General features: G+C 37.5%; 1 protein-coding gene across 4 annotated transcripts in view; it reads right to left on the bottom strand.

The window, feature by feature from the left end:
- The window catches only part of LOC136851916 (uncharacterized), a 127,772-nt gene that overhangs the window by 41,193 nt on the left and 67,510 nt on the right, over positions 1-19,069 (bottom strand). For 3 of the 4 annotated variants that reach the window (XM_067126273.1, XM_067126270.1, XM_067126271.1), the window contains exons 3-6: positions 9,343-9,393; positions 2,856-3,107; positions 1,841-1,951; positions 705-882 (exon numbers count right to left, since the gene is read on the bottom strand). In XM_067126273.1, the coding sequence (XP_066982374.1) occupies positions 705-882; positions 1,841-1,951; positions 2,856-2,921 (355 nt within the window). In that variant the 5' untranslated portion in view covers positions 2,922-3,107; positions 9,343-9,393. Of the gene's footprint in view, positions 1-704; positions 883-1,840; positions 1,952-2,855; positions 3,108-9,342; positions 9,394-13,854; positions 13,966-19,069 lie in introns of those variants that run through there. The other variant, XM_067126272.1, reaches the window with a different exon arrangement.

Here is a 19,069-nt window from a genome sequence, read left to right as displayed (position 1 = left end):
TCAATATATTTATATTAATCCTGTGTAGCACTTTGCCTCGAGTGATCGTGTTCATTCATATTACAACAATCCTCTGATTATGCTGGTTGATCCCTCTTATCCAGTTCAATCCTATTTAATTGCATTGTGATTGTCTTGTTACCGTTATATAATCCCATGAAGCCTTGGCCCAAAAAATTATATTAATCCCTATCAAAATCATTATTCACATTAGTTTTGCTCTTTAGTAGTCGTTAATTCATTTTCATTAAACACATCCTGTTCGACAGGGTTATCTTTCCTTACTGATGAGTTGCCATTACCACAAAATTTGATTAAACTCTGTTAATTCTTGGTAACGCTGTGAACATCATATAACTTGTTAAATCCATTAAATTCAACTTAAATTCAGTAAAAACATTAAATCAAATTAACCCCATAGAAGCTCAGCAACCCCTGAGACCAAATTCAGTCCCACTGGTTAAGCACACCGCCTCTTTATTTCCACCACTCCGTCGGCGCCATTGACACAGGTAGACGTAACACCTGATACCGTGCAATCAATCAATCCCCCATTCCAATCCCCAGGTGCTTCGCCTTCGGCGTACCACCTGCCCCAGCGCTGGGGACTGTCTCCCCGTTCCTCACGGACGCCCGCGACCATAAATTTTGCAACGACATTTTACGGCGCTAAATCAGCCACTCACTCAATCGGTCTTCCTTACCGGTAAGAAGATAGACGGAGGGGAAGGCCCGTCCCAACTTGTTGAGAAGGACGTGCAGGAAGGAATCTTGGGGTATGGCGGACAACGAAGGGGCATTTTGGTCGTACACGATGATGTCGAGGGCGTCATGCAGGTCGGACACTTGGCACGCTTGCTGGAGATAATCGTGCACCGATATCTGACATGGAAGAGGATACTTTATTGCGGTGACTAATTTTCCCACAGAGAGAGAGAGAGAGAGAGAGAGAGAGAGAGAGAGAGAGAGAGAGAGAGAGAGAGAGAGAGAGATGATGATGATGATGATGATGATGATGATTTCATTTCGGAGGTCTGCATGTGGTAGCGAATCCTTAGCAGGTGTGACGTTGTGGTCACTTCTTAATGGTAATTCAATCACCCTAACAAGAGACATTGGAGCGTTGTGGTGTGGTGGCGCAACTTCTCTTGCTAAAAAAAAAAGTTTCTATTAAACGCGAGGCCCGGAGGAGCATCTTCTGTTGTTCGACAGAGACAGCTACTAAACACTGGGCTCTGTGGAGTCTGCTGTTAAATTTGAAATGGAGTAGAGACTAATATTGCGTAAGGGTGAATTTTGTCTGGCACGATGGAGCGATATCTGACGTGTGAGTACAACTTTTGTTTGAAGGATGTTTTAACTTTTTTCGACAAAGGACTCGAAATGTGAACATGTGGACTGTACAGCATTTTTAAAAATTTCTCGTCCATAGTCTTCTACACACACTTCAAAATGTGTAAGTACGTAACCATGATAAAGCAGTAGAGAAACATCTCTGATAAAAAAAAACGCTTGCAGGAAAATACTAATTAAAAATAAGACATATTGTTCAACACTCCATTAGGTATACCACGGTAATGAACGAAAGGGAAGTGATAGGCAAGAAAACTATCTTAAGAAAGGAAAATCGTGCTGAAGGAAGACTGTTATAGCAGGAAAGCTGAATGTGTTGAGTAACAAATTATGGAAATTGTGAAAAAAAAAGTTCTGGGACAGAAAAAAATCATGTAAACATATGGATCATATTGACATACGTACTGACATCACAGAACTATGTCCTGTGAATGATACTGGAACAAGAAAAGTACAGCAGAAAAATGAAGTGGATTAAAGCACTCACCGAATCCTGTTGCAGTCTTTTCTTTCGGATTTTGGATGACCACACATTTATAGAGTTGAGTACATGGGAGGTGTTGAATTCACAGAACGTTCTGCTATCGATTATCAGCGCCTGTGAATATAAGTTCAGAATGAATAAAAGTCATTTAGTAGCATGCTGGCGCGTACAGCTTGCTTCTGCAGCAACCCGCAAACCAGATGCAAGTGTAATTATATCACAAGACTCAATTAAATTATTACATTATTTTGTAGAAATATGAATCACATAACATAGGAGCTAGGTTGTGTGCATTTTTTAAAAATATTAGAGAGCATTAAATATGATATTTGAGGCAATCATACGGGGAATGCGGACGGAGCCTTGGGTCCCCCAGTCCGGCAGAGGATCTCAGAGTAGCTCAGAGGACCCAGTTTCACAGAATAGGTCTTTTCTTAGTTGGGAAACCATGGGACCCGGGTCTGATTGAGGGGCTCTCTTCTATAGACTTCCATCATTTGAGAAAGTGATAATGTACTTATTGTCATTAGAATTGAAAAGAGTTAAGTGAAAATACCGTGTACACAGTGAAGGCATTTTACTGCCAGTCACTCACTCACTGTCTAATTGTCTGTCTCTGAGGGCATCTTGTGATACCTGAGTACCATTACTGTTTGCTATTGATGTGCTTACACGTTACTTTGTCTCGCCTATCTGCTCCGGCCTATATATATTTACTAACCTTATAAACCTAGTTACTCTAGTTTTAACTGCTGAAGACATCTGCCTGTTTTTTTGGCTTTGTACTTTGTCGTCTTTTTGTTAACTGTAAATCTGTCTGTGAACTGTTCCGTTCCCCTAGTGCAACTGATTTAGAGTACCAGGCTGTTTTGTGTTGGCACCAGAACATTGTCTGCTTTTTATATAAAAGTCTGTTTAATTTGCTAATGTGCCTCTGTATCTTAGCACCGTCAACATCTCTATCTCCTGTCTGCAGGCTGTCTGTTCTTGACTGATCTACCTGCCAATCTTGCCTCACCTTGTCACTCTTGCTCTTAATGAGAGAAGCGAGCTTGTGTGGAGTGATGGTTTTGATAGTGTCCATGGCTTCTCCCGCTGCTACTTCTGCTTCTCCTCCTCCTCCTCCACCTCCTCGCCCTCCTCCTCCTCCTCCTCCTCCACCTGCTTCTGCTGCTACTCCTCTCGCCTCTTCTTTCCCTGCTGTTGCCTCTACAGCCTCCAAGTGTCGTCAGCTTCCCCCACCAGACATCCGCCTGCTGTCCACCAACACCTGGAAAGGAAGGCCGTGAAGAATTCAGTGTGGAATTCGATGGTTCAGGGATAAAACCAAACATTTGATCATTTACAGTGTTGAGAAGATACACGTCGTATATAATAGGGTTTATATCGTGTATCTTTACTTCAAGGCGTCTGACCCCCTAAGTGGAAAATCCGATTTGATAATAATGATATCTGTTTCAGTATGTAGTAGTTCAAGTCTGTGTTCTATCAAGGTATAAAGGACGATTAAATCAGTGCCTAATTGCACTTAGGTCTCAAAGAACACGAAAAGGAAGGAAAGAGTTGGGTCTCAGGCTAAGCGTTCAAGACTGACGGGCTCGCACCTTTCAACTTTACAAATTGTATTCATATGTGCATAAATCTTCAATGAACAGAAAGAATAACAAGAAAATATCGTTCCATGTTGTAAGATAAATGTACAAGGTAAAAAACAAAAACCGAAAAAAAGTGCCATGGATTGTTACTGTTAGTTACGCATTTGACATCTACACAGTCAAACAAAAGAAAATCCTTCTGTGACTCTTAGGCAATGTAAATAATCAAAATTAATAATATTTTGATATCATACAAAATAAGAAAAGATGCAAAAGAGGAAATAATATTTTGATATAATAAAAAAAGAGGCAAAAAAGAAAGAAAGAACGAAAGAAAAAAAAAAACAATACTTCGAACTGAAGACGAAGCGTTCCTCGTCCCTCGTATGGAACGTGTTTATCTGGCAGAAAGTCGGAGCAAAATGGTTGCCAGCGAGCGGCCGTTATTTATCACAGGTATTTGCATATCCCGTTCCAGCTCCGCAGTACATGCCACTGCGGCTCTAATCCAAAAATTGATGATGTGAAGGGATTCCGGGACACAATCCTTCTCCCGTGTTTTCGTAATGCAAGTCATTTTGAAATAAAACCAATCACGAAATCATTACGTACAGAATTGCTGGATTGTTGCGTCGAGTTATTTTCCCCCTTTCGTGAGTTACCGAATTTTCCCCTTGCGTGAATTATTGCCAGTGAAAATAATTACAAATAAAATTTCATTCTTTTTTGCACATTATGATTCCCTCATTCTATTCTTTCTATTCACGAAGAGTTCTGACTGAAAAAGCTTGTATCTATTCTTATATATATACAGTATATATATATAGCATATTTTTACATAATTGTAAAGCTATTTTATTTACCTCTCTCTCTCTTTTCTCTCTCTCTCTATCTGTCTATATATATATATATATATATATATATATATATATATATATATATATATATATATATATATATATATATATATATATATGTTTTTGGTTTTTCTCTTATGTCATTTCAAAACTGCATAATTCACTTTGCTTCAGCTGTCAACAGAAGCTGAGCCATTCAATGACTCATACGTCTAATGAGGGAGGACCTTGACTACCGGACTCAAACACACACACACACACACGGCCATCGCGACGATGGCCACTTTTAGTTGTTGTTTCTTGTTTTCTTAATTCACTATTTCCTGCTTATTTCTTGGTCTACTATGCTTTTAAGATTTTTCGTGCTCTTCCAAATTCAGTCACTTACCCTCATTTTATTTCCCTTCTGCAGTTTCACTTTCGTCAATCTTCGTTCGTCTCCTGCACTTGAGTTTCTCCATATTTGATCCAGGTTCAGTATTACATAAGCAAGTTTCAATTCGTTGCTCTTAAGGTTTATTAAACCAAAGTACAAATTCCAAAAACTTCACACTTCTTTAGTATTCAAATTCTGTAGCATCAACATCAAAACTTCACAGCACCAGAATCCGAACTTTCCAATTCGCGACTGTTTCCGAGTTTTTGTTCCTTGTGACGTATTCTGCGCAGTCAGCTTCCTCCTTTCAAATTAAGCTTTCCATATGTGATGCTGTGTTTGTGTCCGTGACGCCCTCTGCGGCAGAGGAATCACCTAAGAGGGCATATTAGGTTGGGAGTGGCCATGTACCTTCAGTTCTGAAATCCTAGGCCGCTGCGTCTACCGCTCTGTACCATAGACTTGGACACTGATGTTCATGTTTCCTTGCGTGAGGGTACACTCAGGTTTACGTTCCTTGCGTTCGATTTTTGTTTACTGATGAAGAAGCTCGAATCAACTTCGATCTCAGTCAAAGGAAAGTTTTTACGTAACTTGCTTCTAAAGTATTGGCAAAACAGTCCTCCCGATGAAGGGAAATTGTATGTTTTACGGAACAAGAAACGAGGCAGGGAGAGTTGTACACTGCAGAAGTGAGTGGTGTGGAATTCCGAAGACCGGTTAAAATGGTTGATTCTCGTGTTACCAATTTTCAGGCCTATCAAATGAAATTAATTAATATAATTGTTACTCTTTGTTATTTTAATTGTTATTTTTCAGTAATATAAGAACATTTTACAAAGGTGAACACCGGCTTTCCCTCTTGTTACATAAGCTTATCTGCTCACTGTGAAAGACGATAAGAACAGCCGACAGACTGCTCATTTCCCAGTTGTGATAATGCAGAAACAACAGTTTTGTTGTTCCTCATTATGCGGACTTTCTCCCGGATTTGTTTATATCCTTGTTCAAACACATCAGCATTTTTTGACGATAGCTGGTTAATTTTAAAAGTTTGGAACTTCCCGTAACTAGTTTATATTAAAAGAATTTCGGTAATTTTCAGATAATTATTTTGTTAAAAACTGGGCTTTTTTCAGATAGCTAGTTCATGGTTAAAAAATTGTGGTAATTTTCATAGTTTTATTTTTAAAAAATGAAATTTTCACATAACTTATGTTAACTTATGTTCAAAATTTGTTGTATTTTTCAGATAATTTGTTTATATGAAAATGTTGGCAGTTAGTATACATTGAAATTTTTTGTTTATTTCAGATTACTAAGTTCAGTACTCGAGGGTTACTGATAAGAAGAGCCCCTCAGAAATCTGAAACGTAACTCAACTCCAGTAAGTTTACCCTTCCTTTTTTAGAGGTGTTGTTGACATTGATAGATAATTAGTCTAACTAAAACGGATGATAATGTTTTCACGCAGTTAACGACAACAGCTCAGCAATATATAATCCTAATAACAGTGGTAGGCAGCAGTAGGAACGCCATTATAAACATAGAACAAAGTTGATTGAATTTTTTTTTCAGAAATAGGCATAATAAAGTGCTGACATAAACGAAATTCATCCTTTGTAATTCATTTTATTTTGACAGAAGTTAGGTTATTGTCAACATTATTTTTATTCCTAAATAACTGTAAACCTGCTTTACTCTATACTTACTCATAATCTTAGGTTATTTACACAGAACGTGAACTCATGCATTTTCGTATCGTAAACAACACAGTTCTATTCAGGAAGTATGTCACCCAGCCATAACAAAATATAAAACACTATGATTTTTGGGATACGAAACCAAAACAGTCCATCCATATGGCAAATAAAACTGGTAAATATTTACAAAGACAAACAGAAAAATCGGAACTACGGCTGTGAGATGTTAATCTTCATTTTCAGTCATACCGTTTTTCCACAGCGATCTCAAAATTGTTCCGATCTCTTTTCCATGGATTACTTCCGACACAGAATCACAACGTCACCGATTCGATACGAAACTCAAGTGATCTTTAAATCTGAATCGCGCCACTGGCAGACGAGAATCAATTCCGCAGAACAAGACGCTATGACAAACGATCTGGCATGATTCATGGTACGCGAGCGCATGCGCGCATTTCAAGCACTCGTTTTGGTGGTCCACTGTTGTATATGCGTGACTGGGAAGCCACTGGTGCTATCCTTTGTTTTCAGACAATGTAAGCTAGGGCAAAATTATTATTTACTTGTTCCATAGACTTTATATGATGCATAAAAATAATTAAGGTTTCTGGATACGTATCTGTTATCTGATACACAAGTTACATTAAGCATGTGTGTAAATTGTTTTTAAATGCTACATAACACGCTTACTGTACAAGGAATGTCGTTGAATGTCTCTTAGAGTATTTATATATTATGCACAGTGGTAAATATCTGTTAAATAACGTACAGGGTACAGTTCAAACTTATAGTATTGTGCCTTGTAATTTATAAACAATCTTTAATATCTAATATAATGTTTAGCTTAAGGGTGAATGCACACCATTATATATGAAATTAATAAACCTATCAGAAAGCTTGTTGGACAATCAGACAAGCGCCAGTGCTGGTGTAAGCCAGTTTAATCTAAACCAGTCACCAGTCAAACCGGCAACGCTAGTTTGAACAAGTTGATCGTTTATATATCAGGATGCTCAATAAAGCAAGAGCTCGTGCTGGCATAAGACCACCTAATTTCTAGCATCAACAACAACCGAAGCATTCCGGAATTCAGAAAAGCTCCGTGGCTTTCCAAGTAGCCATCGTTATAATTAGTGTAGGTACATCGGGAATTTTTACGTGAGATTCGTGGATATTTTATTCAAGGAAGACACATGATTTATATTTATAAGCGAAACAGTAAGTTAAGAGATAAATCGTAGTTGAAGGATATGTTAGAATAAAGGGTGACAGGATACGTTTTATTTTTAATTGGAACGTAAATCTAACTTTTTTTTTTACGGATTGTCATTCCCATACTCTCTCTCTCTCTCTCATATATATACAGATTGCTGTTCCCGTAATCTCTGTCTTTATTTCATTTTACCTAGCAACATCTGTTTCAACTGACGAACTCTCTCTCTCTCTCTCTCAAACCAAGTAGAGTAGTAATCCCTTCTGGAGAAGGGAGGCGTTTCCACCCCACCTCGGCACGTTCACAAAAGCGCTTCTTCTTTCCACTGCTATGGCTCCTTTGCGGGGTCATCTACCCCCCTTTTGGGGTGACTCATCTACTTCACTACTGAGTCATCCTCGGGGGGAAACAACCCTCACTAAACCATCGATTACTTCTACCGAAAGGTAGAATGAGAAATCTACCGCCATAGCAGTATTGCTCACGACTTCTACAATATTAATGAGTCGACTCTCTCCGGACTGTTTACATCGACTGATTGATCGGATTATTGTGTTCATAAACTGGCATGAGGTATGGGCATGAGTGCCATGCCCATTTCAGGCATATAAGAAATGCTTGTTTAAAGCGAAGTTATATATATAATATATATATATATATATATATATATATATATATATATATATATATATATATATATATATATATATATATATATATATATATATATATATATATATATATATATACACACACACACACACACATTAAGAATCGGATCACGTTTGTAAGGTTTGTGGTTCGCTCTGGCCTACCACCAGCTACTCCACCCAGCTACAAATGGGTACCAGCGTCTGCTGGGGTCGAGATGGATAAGCAGCCTCATCCCCAAAGACTTTTTCAGAAACAGAAAGGCTGTGCCTTTTATAGAAAGGGGGAGAGAGGCGACACATATACACACACCGTATGTAAACTCACAAACTCTGAATAACTTTTTTATGGGGGTTTAGGCCCCATTTCCCCCCCTTTTTTTTTTACTTGAATAAAAGTATTACATATCTTCTTATAATAAAGGCAAACGGAGCTTTTTCGTAAAGTTTAGGACAAATATACTTGAACAAAAACGAGGACACAATATTCATTTATTTCAGTTTAAAGTTTTATGACATCATTTTCTCCTGCTTCAAATACAACTCTCGATTCCGTCTTTCATCATATGACATGGCATCATAAATCTAATTATCATCATAACGATAATAACCATTATAACAGAAAATAAATAATATCCATAACCGAAAAAGTCAATAAAAAGAACAAGTCTTATGAAGTATGATTAAAATTAAATATAGGTAAAATGAAAAATAAATTAATAAATGAATATGCTGCACCCATTGGTATGCGTTATCCTGATAATCTATGACTCATGAGCAAACCGCAGTCAGGTAGCATTTTAGTCGCCGTTAAACGTACGAGTATTACCTCATAACTCTGAAAGGAAATTAAACCTCCCATAGAAATATGTGTATATATATATGTGTGTATATATATATATATATATACATACATACATACATACATATATGTATATATGTATATACATATATATACATATATATATATATATATATATATATATATATATATATATATATATATATATATATATATATATATAGAGAGAGAGAGAGAGAGAGAGAGAGAGAGAGAGAGAGAGAGAGAGAGAGAGAGAGAGAGAGAGAGAGAGATGTTATGGCTTACCATTGTGCTGGAGCGTGATCTAAGCCTCTGAAGTTACTCCAGCCAGCGTATCTGTGAATGGAAATGGATCTTGTTAATATCTCTATACTGAAGCACATACACACTTGCACGCACACACACATACACTCATACACACACGATGTCAGAAACTTACATATGTATATATTCGCACGAAACAGGTAACAAACACCAGGAGGTATTGAATCACTGGTGGTACCTGATTTAAAATAAAAATCAAAAGTTTTCCATAACGTCAATTTCCAACAGTGGTAAGGAATTGTCGTTGTTATTAGATTAAGCCAACCTTTTGGCTCTTCCCATCGGTGATCTAGTTTGCAGATCATAAAATTATCCGCTACAGCTTACAGTTTAAAAAACGCCAATATTTTAGCATTCTCTTTCATTCACTGGTTCATTCATCCAGTTCAGATGTCACTGAGGTGGTGAACCACGATGTCAGGCTGCCCAAAACCAAAGGTCCTTTGGCCCTCTTCCAGTCAAAACAGTGGACCAGTTTGTCTGTCGGTATCATGGCTCCTGATGTTCATTATTTTTTTGAGGTTGCAGTGAATCATTCAGTCACTGTTCTGTGCACAGCTGATTTGGATGATACGTCATTGTACATACTTTTTGTTTAAGTATTTATCTTTTAATGGTTTCTACCTGTACGACGTTAAAGAAAATACTGTGAAAGACAGTACAGTGGGGGTAATTTTCTTGCTGCATTGAAAACAATTCCTATGTAATTAGTTGGTGCTATAAAAGGAAACACAATGGTTCAAGTGCCCTTCAATATGAAAAATGAGAAAAGAGAGAGAGAGAGAGAGAGAGAGAGAGAGAGAGAGAGAGAGAGAGAGACTCATATCAGCACTCTGCGGTGAGTCAGAGCTGTCGATTTCGAGATAATGAGACACCTCAGAGATAACCCTATCAGATGACTTTCCTGTAAGTAATCGGTTAGGCAAATACGAGGCATTATTATTACATAGCGGTGACGCACTACTGCAAATACGATTTTATTTTTTTCCTCAGCAATTTTATTTTCCTTAGTTTCATGCGCTTGCAGTATTTGTTTTGATTACACGTTTATATATATATATATATATATATATATATATATATATATATATATATATATATATATATATATATATATATACATATATATAATATATATATATAATATAAATATGTATATACATACATGTATGTAAATAAATGTATATATATATATATATATATGAATATATTATATATATATATATATATATATATTCCACTAACCAGTAAACTGTTTCTTATAGTGTACAGCGTGGCTTCAGGGAATAATAGCTTATCAGTCACTGTCAGATTCACACATTTTCAGAGAATTATCGGCCACACTTCTAACCTATTTGCATACATGTTGTATAAGATATTCGCATAACTGCCGGTTGTATTGTATTCTTTCCTATGACTTGCTTACACGTTACAAGCGCACACACACACTATTATTCTAGTGTTTGTGACGTGATTCACTAACGGCAGAACTGAGGATTAGGATGAGGTTTAGCACCTGTGGAGACCTGTGCATTATGAGGGAATAAACAAGGGGTATATATGTATGTGTATATATACATATATGTATGTGTATATATATATATATATATATATATATATATATATATATATATATATATATATATATGAAACTAAATACATTAACCTATTCTCCAAATCTTAAGTAACTAATGGCCTGATTTTATTTATTTGAAGTATCTTTTCAAGGCAATGAGTGCAGCATAAATGTTGATTTCTACAGGTTTTTTGTTGTACAGTTCAGAAATGGAACCAAAATTATCTTTGCTTACATTATGGTATCACACGTGTCGACTGCAACTGCTCAGCTGAGTAATTTCATACAAATATTTAGGCTGTTCACTGACAGAAACCTCTGGACGCGAGGTTCTGGTCGTCTACTGAATGAGTGTAATTGTGCGGAATTGATGTATTTTTGGAATCAGGCCTAACATACGAAGCTGAAGAAATATAGTTCATGAAAGTGGATAAGACTGTCTTTAGCAACTGCAGTCACGCATGTACACCGATGACGTAATGTACGAGAGCTACCATTGCTGAGCCCTGCCGTTTACTCCCACATTTAAACGCGAACCCTGACTCCACCTGGCATATTTCTCTCTCTCTCTCTCTCTCTCTCTCTCTCTCTCTCTCTCTCTCTCTCTCTCACAGGGGTAAGGGCCGGGGGGAGATTGCTATGATTCATTGGACTGAATAAAGAAACACCTGTGAGCTGTGCGTTGCCCTGGTTCGAAACTCCGTTATCAACTTTCGTGCATAAACCGACAAATCATCGCGAACGAAGTTACGAACCTGCGTTCTCTCTCAATTGCTTTCCCTTTAATTAAATCATCAACAGATCGTAGCTCAGTTTGACTCTGAATTAAAAAAAAAAAATAGAAAGATGACCGTATTCATATTCCAATTAGCTAAGAGATTAAAACCACTGAAAGTCAATAGTGTAACCTGAGATAATTATCGCGCTACTGGTATCCCGAGGAAGCGTTACAGACACAGTGACGCTGAATCCAGGATGGGTCGCATTCGTCGACCATTTGATCGTTCCAATGCTAATCATTCATAATAAAAATCCCTATCCTTGATGCCATCCCACTAGGCCACTTTTTCAGAAAAATGGTACGCCGTGAGTCTTTCAGATAGGGACAGGCCTAACTAACCCCTCTTCAGTTTTTTTGAAAGATCCTAGACACTCAGTCTACAGAACTCAAACACTCGACTGTAAATTTACACGACAATAACAAATGAAGGAGATGAATTATGAGAACAAAAACAGTGACTCTCAGGACGAGGAGTATAATACGGTTTGACCGTTTCTTTAATTTGAACAGCCACATCCACTCTGCAACCGCTAGATCGAATCATGGATAAACCCCTTAGGCCTAGCTGTACTGTTATGTTACATGGGACTAGCGAATCTCGAGACTAAATTGAAAATGGTTTATTGAAACTTTATTCCAGAGTTATTATGCCATCAGTAATGCAAATGTGAGGCAGTGACCTGAAGTTTCCAGTTTTAACGACGTTCCCCTGAAGGAAAAGAAGGGCAGCTCAATTAGGAAGTCCCAACTTACGCTCAAATAAGCTGAAGCCTAATGGAACCTTGACGTTTTGTAATAATATGCGACAAGTGTAAATATTCCTTCTCTGGACTGACACATTAACTCGCCAGTGAAGTATCTCACACAATTTTCTAATCATCAAATCTACGAAAATGAAAATCACCGCTGTAAAAATTTATCACGGCAAAGGGTGAATAAGCGGAGTGTCCTATAAAACGATTTCTCGAGAATCGTTGATCTTTATAATTACAGACTGAAAAGGCCACAAAGAACCTTTCTGAAACCAAAAACGCAATTGAGAACCTTCTCAACATATGAAAAGACACACAGAAGTAATACAGTATACTTAGTTCTCAGTTACGGTGGAAGACGATGATTTCTAGTTTGCTCGAGTTTCCTTAAACATTTACAGTAACCCCAGAAATGAAAGAACTCATTCAGTTCGCAAGTAATCAAAAGGAAAATTAAACCCAATTAACGTTGGCGTACACGTATCTCAGTTAAAAAAATGGAAGTAAATATTTTAACAAAAGTCGATCAGTGAATTTCTCAAGACAGAAAATAAACATTACGTGGCATGACAGATTATGAACGAATGTAGACTATCCAAACACATGCCAACTCCCATATACATTTTTTTTATTTAACTTTTTTCTACTACTGGGATATAAAACACATGGCGTCCCATACATTACACACGCAAAAATTCCTTCGTATGATTCACCACGAATTTTCCTACTCGTACGTCCTCATCAACGAAGTCGGAAAAGAAAGACGGAAATTGTCATCATTCTTTTATTCTTTCAGTTACTTTTCATAGATTATCATTCTTTCAATTATTTTTTCAACTTTTTCTTTTCTCTTGGCACCACGAATCTGGCGGCGGTGACTGATTGGTTTACCTGATATTATTCTTTGGATAATTAGAGTTAAATAGAAAAACGTTTGGGTAAAATCTTAATGAATTTTAAATAAAAACATATACAAACATTATATATATAAATATATATATATATATATATATATATATACACAGACGTATATGCTTGCTTGTACAATGAAACTATATCCCATTTAAACATGAAACCCTTCTTGAATTACAATGAAACCCTTTTTGAATTACTGTTTTTTCTGTTTGCGATAAAGCTCAAAATCGCAGTTCCGAGATATCTGGACGAAATGAAGTTTTCGAAATAACACACACACACATTCCCACTCACACTATAAAGTACAACAGCCACAAACCATGTACTGATGGCTTTCTTTTCCTTATATCTACGAAATCATTCATCGGCGAGAAATAAAAGGAAGTGGCAATCACCTTGAGACACACACACACACACACACACACGCACGTGCACACAAATGCACTAACCACGAGAAAGGATCAGAATCAGAATCGAACTGTCAGTGAATCTCTGATGAGGGAGACCAGGGTCGAGCCGGCCGGGTCCTGCCTTCCAAGTCCTACGATCACAGGATCACTGAACTACAAAAGGCCGCTCATTCATTAGGGGACGAAGGACGCCTGAATATGACCTTATACGCCTTCCTGTACGCTCCCACGCCTCTCTCTCTCTCTCTTTCTCTCTCTCTCTCTCTCTCTCTCTCTCTCTCTCTCTCTCTCTCTCTCATATCCGCTCTTTTTATTGTACACAAATAACGTTCTTTTTGTTTTGTTTGTTTTTCTACGGAAGTAATCTCTCAAAATAGGCTCCTGCTGACCTAGGCATTGAATGATTTTACCCGGTTGTCAGGCAATTGATGTGGGTCACAGCTTATGCTGGGAAGGGGGATGGGTGAACCGGGGAACCTACTGTATGTACCGTTATATCGTAATTAAGAAAATGTGGGTTTCGACTAAGTAATAAAGGCTCCACGAATGTGAAACATTTCATTGGATATTCAATCGGAATTCCTCTCTCTCTTGAATTTTTTCTTATGAATTTGTTCCTTTCCTTGTCTTGCTTTCTGTGCTACAGACAGAATCTCTCTCTCTCTTGTTTCAGCTGTCTGACGACACTTCCCGAGAATATCCGACTACATGATTCATATTCATGTCTGCGCATGCTCAGCCAATGAGCCACAATTCGGCATCGTAGCCTCATTCCCTGTGAAGACCCGCCAGCCACCACCCCCCCAACCCTCATCCCAGAAAGACTAATAATACCAAACTACTCAAAAATACTAATACTAAACTACTAAATTATTGATTTTTGTGAATTTCGGTAAAAAAAAAAAAATAGCGATGGTAGTTTTAATGATAATGACTTGAAAAACTGCACTTCTGTGATTAAAGGCCACCAGCCCAGGTTTCTCATTCCAAAACAAAAACCTGTCTCGAAAATGACGTAAGATTCCTAAATCAGCTTGTTTCCCCTTCTATTATTTTGCTTTCGAAATTTATGCAATTCGCCAAGTCATTTTGCAGACAGGAATTACCAGGACTTGACTCATCTCCAAGAAAAGTTGGACCACGAAACAAATATGGTTAATGTTTCACTTCTCGGTCATTACAAAGAAAAACGCCCTGGGCTGAGCATTTGGAGGCGTTAGGAATCCGGTCTGTTGTGACTTGTAAAATGCAGCCAAACTTAAATTCAGACATCTTGAATGTTAACATATTAATAAAGAAACGTTTTAAAAAATTGATATACAGGGACAAACACGTGAATAAATTATGAGAATATGAAAAAAATTTTGTAATTGTTCATAAATATCTTTTCTTTATACAATAACGTCTGAGGTGGATGTTGACGCTATCTCACAAAAACCTGCATTATCCCCTTTCCTCAAGATTCACAAGCCTCTGGGGGTTACGCCCTTTCTCCCAACCCGGGAGGTCTCTCAGTTTCGTGTAATCTTTCCCATACAAACTAATGACGACATCAACGGATTTCCTGCCTTGAATGAACGTGATGCATTCTGTCTGTCATTCACTTGGGTAATATGTCAGCCAGAATCACGTTGTTCACTTTGTTTGGTTTCATGTACAGCCCTCCGCAGGGATGATTCCCTCCCTGGCGGGCCCTTGTACGTCTTCAAAATAAGGCGCTTCGTATATTTTATAATTGTCTTTTAGCTAGCACTGACGTCTTCAAAATAAGGCGCTTCTTATATTTTATAATTGTCCTTTAGCCAGCACTGACGTTAAGGTACTGGCATACAATCATTTAATAAATAAAATTTTTTTGAAAAATGGCCTCAGCAGGATTTCCCAGTTAGTCTCAAGAGCATTCAGCAAGGATGGTTAAGCCAATTCTGGCCCAGGCCTGTAGAAGAAGAAGAAGAAGAAGAAGAAGAAGAAGAAGAAGAAAAGGAAAAAAAAAATAAGGCAGAAATCCTATCCAGAGAAGCAGGACTCGGAGAAAAACGGATAGCTCCTGCAGAGTAGAAGAGTCTTTAGTTCTTTTTTAAATTTGCTTTCTTCTTGTATGAAATTCACTTCAGGCGGTATCTTGTTGTTTAGCCTCGGTGCGAAGTGCACAAATGCTCGTGACGTCATTTTCTCTTGCAGAGGCAACGCGACTTCCAACTCGGAGGAAAAACCCGCAAAAAATTGCGATGCAAAATAAACCCGTGGTTTTAGAAACTTGCTGAAGAAAGTAGCAAGTGTGATTGCAAGTTTTCTTTTTTATGTTTTTAGGAAAATTTTCTCAAGATATGAAATCTGTTTTCTCGTTTTTCGGCGCAAAAGTGATGTGTGCATCATATCTATTTTTTTTTTCCTGGAAATAATTGCATTATAGTGAGATGTGTAATTATTAGCTCATGATAACTTACTACTTGGTATTATACAGTAGTTAAGAGGCATTGCGTTATAATTATATTCACGTACATATCTACATTTGCACACTTCCACACGTCCATATAAACATATATATACTGTATATATATGCATATGTATGTATACTGTATATACATTTATATATAGATGTATATATGTACTGTATATATATATATATATTTATATATATATATATATATATATATATATATATATATATATATATATATATATATATATATATATATATAGAGAGAGAGAGAGAGAGAGAGAGAGAGAGAGAGAGAGAGAGAGAGAGAGAGAGAAAATTTATCAGAAATATAGTAACACCATTATGAATGTGAACTCGAGAAATCGAAAAAACAAGGAAGGACTGCAAAGCGCCCATGAAGTGAATATACAACAAATATATAAATCATTGTACACAAATAAAAAAAAAATTATTAATGGAAATAATGATGGAGATGAGCTGTACTGGAGATGAGGGGGGGGGGAGTAGTGGGTTGGGGTTGGCAATGGAGGGGGGGCGGGGTAAAGGAGGCGAACACATCAAAAACTTTTCTAATGAAGTGCAGACGAGAGAGAGAGACCAAATTACCTTCGTTAATGACAGAAGGTCTTTAGGAGGATGGGATGTCGACGAAGTTGGGAATTTAGGCATTCGGATGAAGTGGATTCATGGACGATGGAAGGCGATTATTTCGTCTTTTGTCAAACACTTTTTACAGGTATTATCTCGGTCACTGTACCCCCTGAGCTAAACGAAATGTTCCTTACTCATTCATATCAGCTATGTAGCACCTACCAAGCCATCAGTTCCAACATTTACTCTACTCATTGATCAATTAAGACTGTTTTTTTATTTTCCATCTGACGCCTATCCGTTTTTCTCCGAGTCCTGCTGCTCTGTATTGGACTTCTGACTTATTTTTTCCCTTTCCTTCTTCTTCTTCTTCTACAGGCCTGGGCCAGGATTGGCTTAACCATCCTTGCTGAATGCTCTTGAGACTAATTGGGAATTCCCACGGAGACCATTTTTCAAAAATTCTTTATTTATTAAATGATTGTATGCCAGTATCTTAACGTCAGTGCTAGCTATTAATAATAATAATAATAATAATAATAATAATAATAATAATAATTGATAAAAGCAACCACAAAATATTTGTTAATACTACAAATAATTTACCAAAACACTTCCATCAACATTTCTAAACCCTCGAGATATTTACACACATTTGTATAGGCATCACAAATGAATACATACCTCCATACACCATATTGTGTGAGTGCATCACAAAACCTATCAATTACGTGAAGTAATTTATGCAAATTATGGCGATTCCATCATGAAATCCTATTGTACCGATGATTAAAACTTCTGCTTAATTACGGATGCAAAACAAGTGTAATTGGGCCACTGGTAATGCGTAGTCCATTTGGAAAAGTTATACCCATTCAAAGAGCATCATAGTGATGGAAGGCTTTAAAATACGTTATTTACTTGCTGCTTTCATGTGACTTAAACCTTCGCCTACGACTTCAACAACTTTTGGTACTTTAAAAGTTGAACAAATCCTGAAAATGTTAATTAGAAAAATACGTTATGGAGGAAAGATGTACTGCCGTAGAAATGCTGAATGTATATGTAAACAAACAAACATAAGCTTTTATACATATGTATACATGGGTACGGCATTATCTTCGGTTAGAGGCGGACAGTGGCAGTGACTGTTTAGTTTCTCGTCGTTGTCACCCCCCGCTAAGCAGTAGGGCTTATTGCTGACAAATTACCTAATTTGTCTCTGACACCTGACTGCGTATGTATTCATATACGAATGTAATCTGTGGGAGTAAACTTGCACGTATATTATAATCGTGTGTGTTTATGCTCTCTCTAAGAACTCAGACGCATCTCATCTCGCAACTCCAGCTCACCCGTACCACACAGGTAAAGACTTTTAAATTAAGAGCAACGTACAGGTAACAATGACGGCATTGGTTGGCCAGATTTTCTTCTTCTTCTTTTTTTTTTTAAGCGCATGCGCACTCCAGACCCAGCGAACACCAGGCTTGTTCCCGCTTTATCATTGCAGCGAACGTCACCTCTAAATATAGTAGTAATCACTCACTCTCTCTCTCTCTCTCTCTCTCTCTCTCTCTCTCTCTCTCTCTCTCTCGGGTGGAGTCGTCTATGACGATGCGATATTTAAAATACTGGAGAAGGAAAAAGCGTTGGAAACCTTTAAATAAACCTAAGCAGTTCTTTAAGCTCATGTATTCATATGCAGAGGTGTTGTTGAACATTATTCACACATACATAATAAACACTTACTGTATGTACATGTGTATGGTAAATTATTTATGCACTCTGAAGGTCACTGACCAAGTATCACTCATACTACGAGAATGCAAAGACACTTTTGTTTATGTATAGTTTGAATGATATCCAAATACAGAGTTAGGAAAGATGCAGGACTTAAAGTATAGCCAAGAAGTGGCTTGTGCGTGCGTTTGGGTGTGGGTTTGTGCGTCCGTTTGGGTGAGAGAGAGAGAGAGAGAGAGAGAGAGAGAGAGAGAGAGAGAGAGAGAGAGAGAGAGAGAGAAACGGGGGACAGAAAGAGGGAAGCCCTAAATGAATAATTATTAACGACACTAGTGCATAAATATAGTTTGAGAGAGAGAGAGAGAGAGAGAGAGAGAGAGAGAGAGAGAGAGAGAGAGAGAGAGAGAGAGACGGGGGCCAGACAAAGGGAAGCCCAAAATGAATAATTATTAAAGACGCTAAGCGAGATAAATACAG

Source organism: Macrobrachium rosenbergii, chromosome 24 (assembly GCF_040412425.1).
Source record: "Macrobrachium rosenbergii isolate ZJJX-2024 chromosome 24, ASM4041242v1, whole genome shotgun sequence".
NCBI classification, from domain to species: Eukaryota; Metazoa; Arthropoda; class Malacostraca; order Decapoda; family Palaemonidae; genus Macrobrachium; species Macrobrachium rosenbergii.
This window is presented reverse-complemented; position numbering and strand designations above follow the sequence as displayed.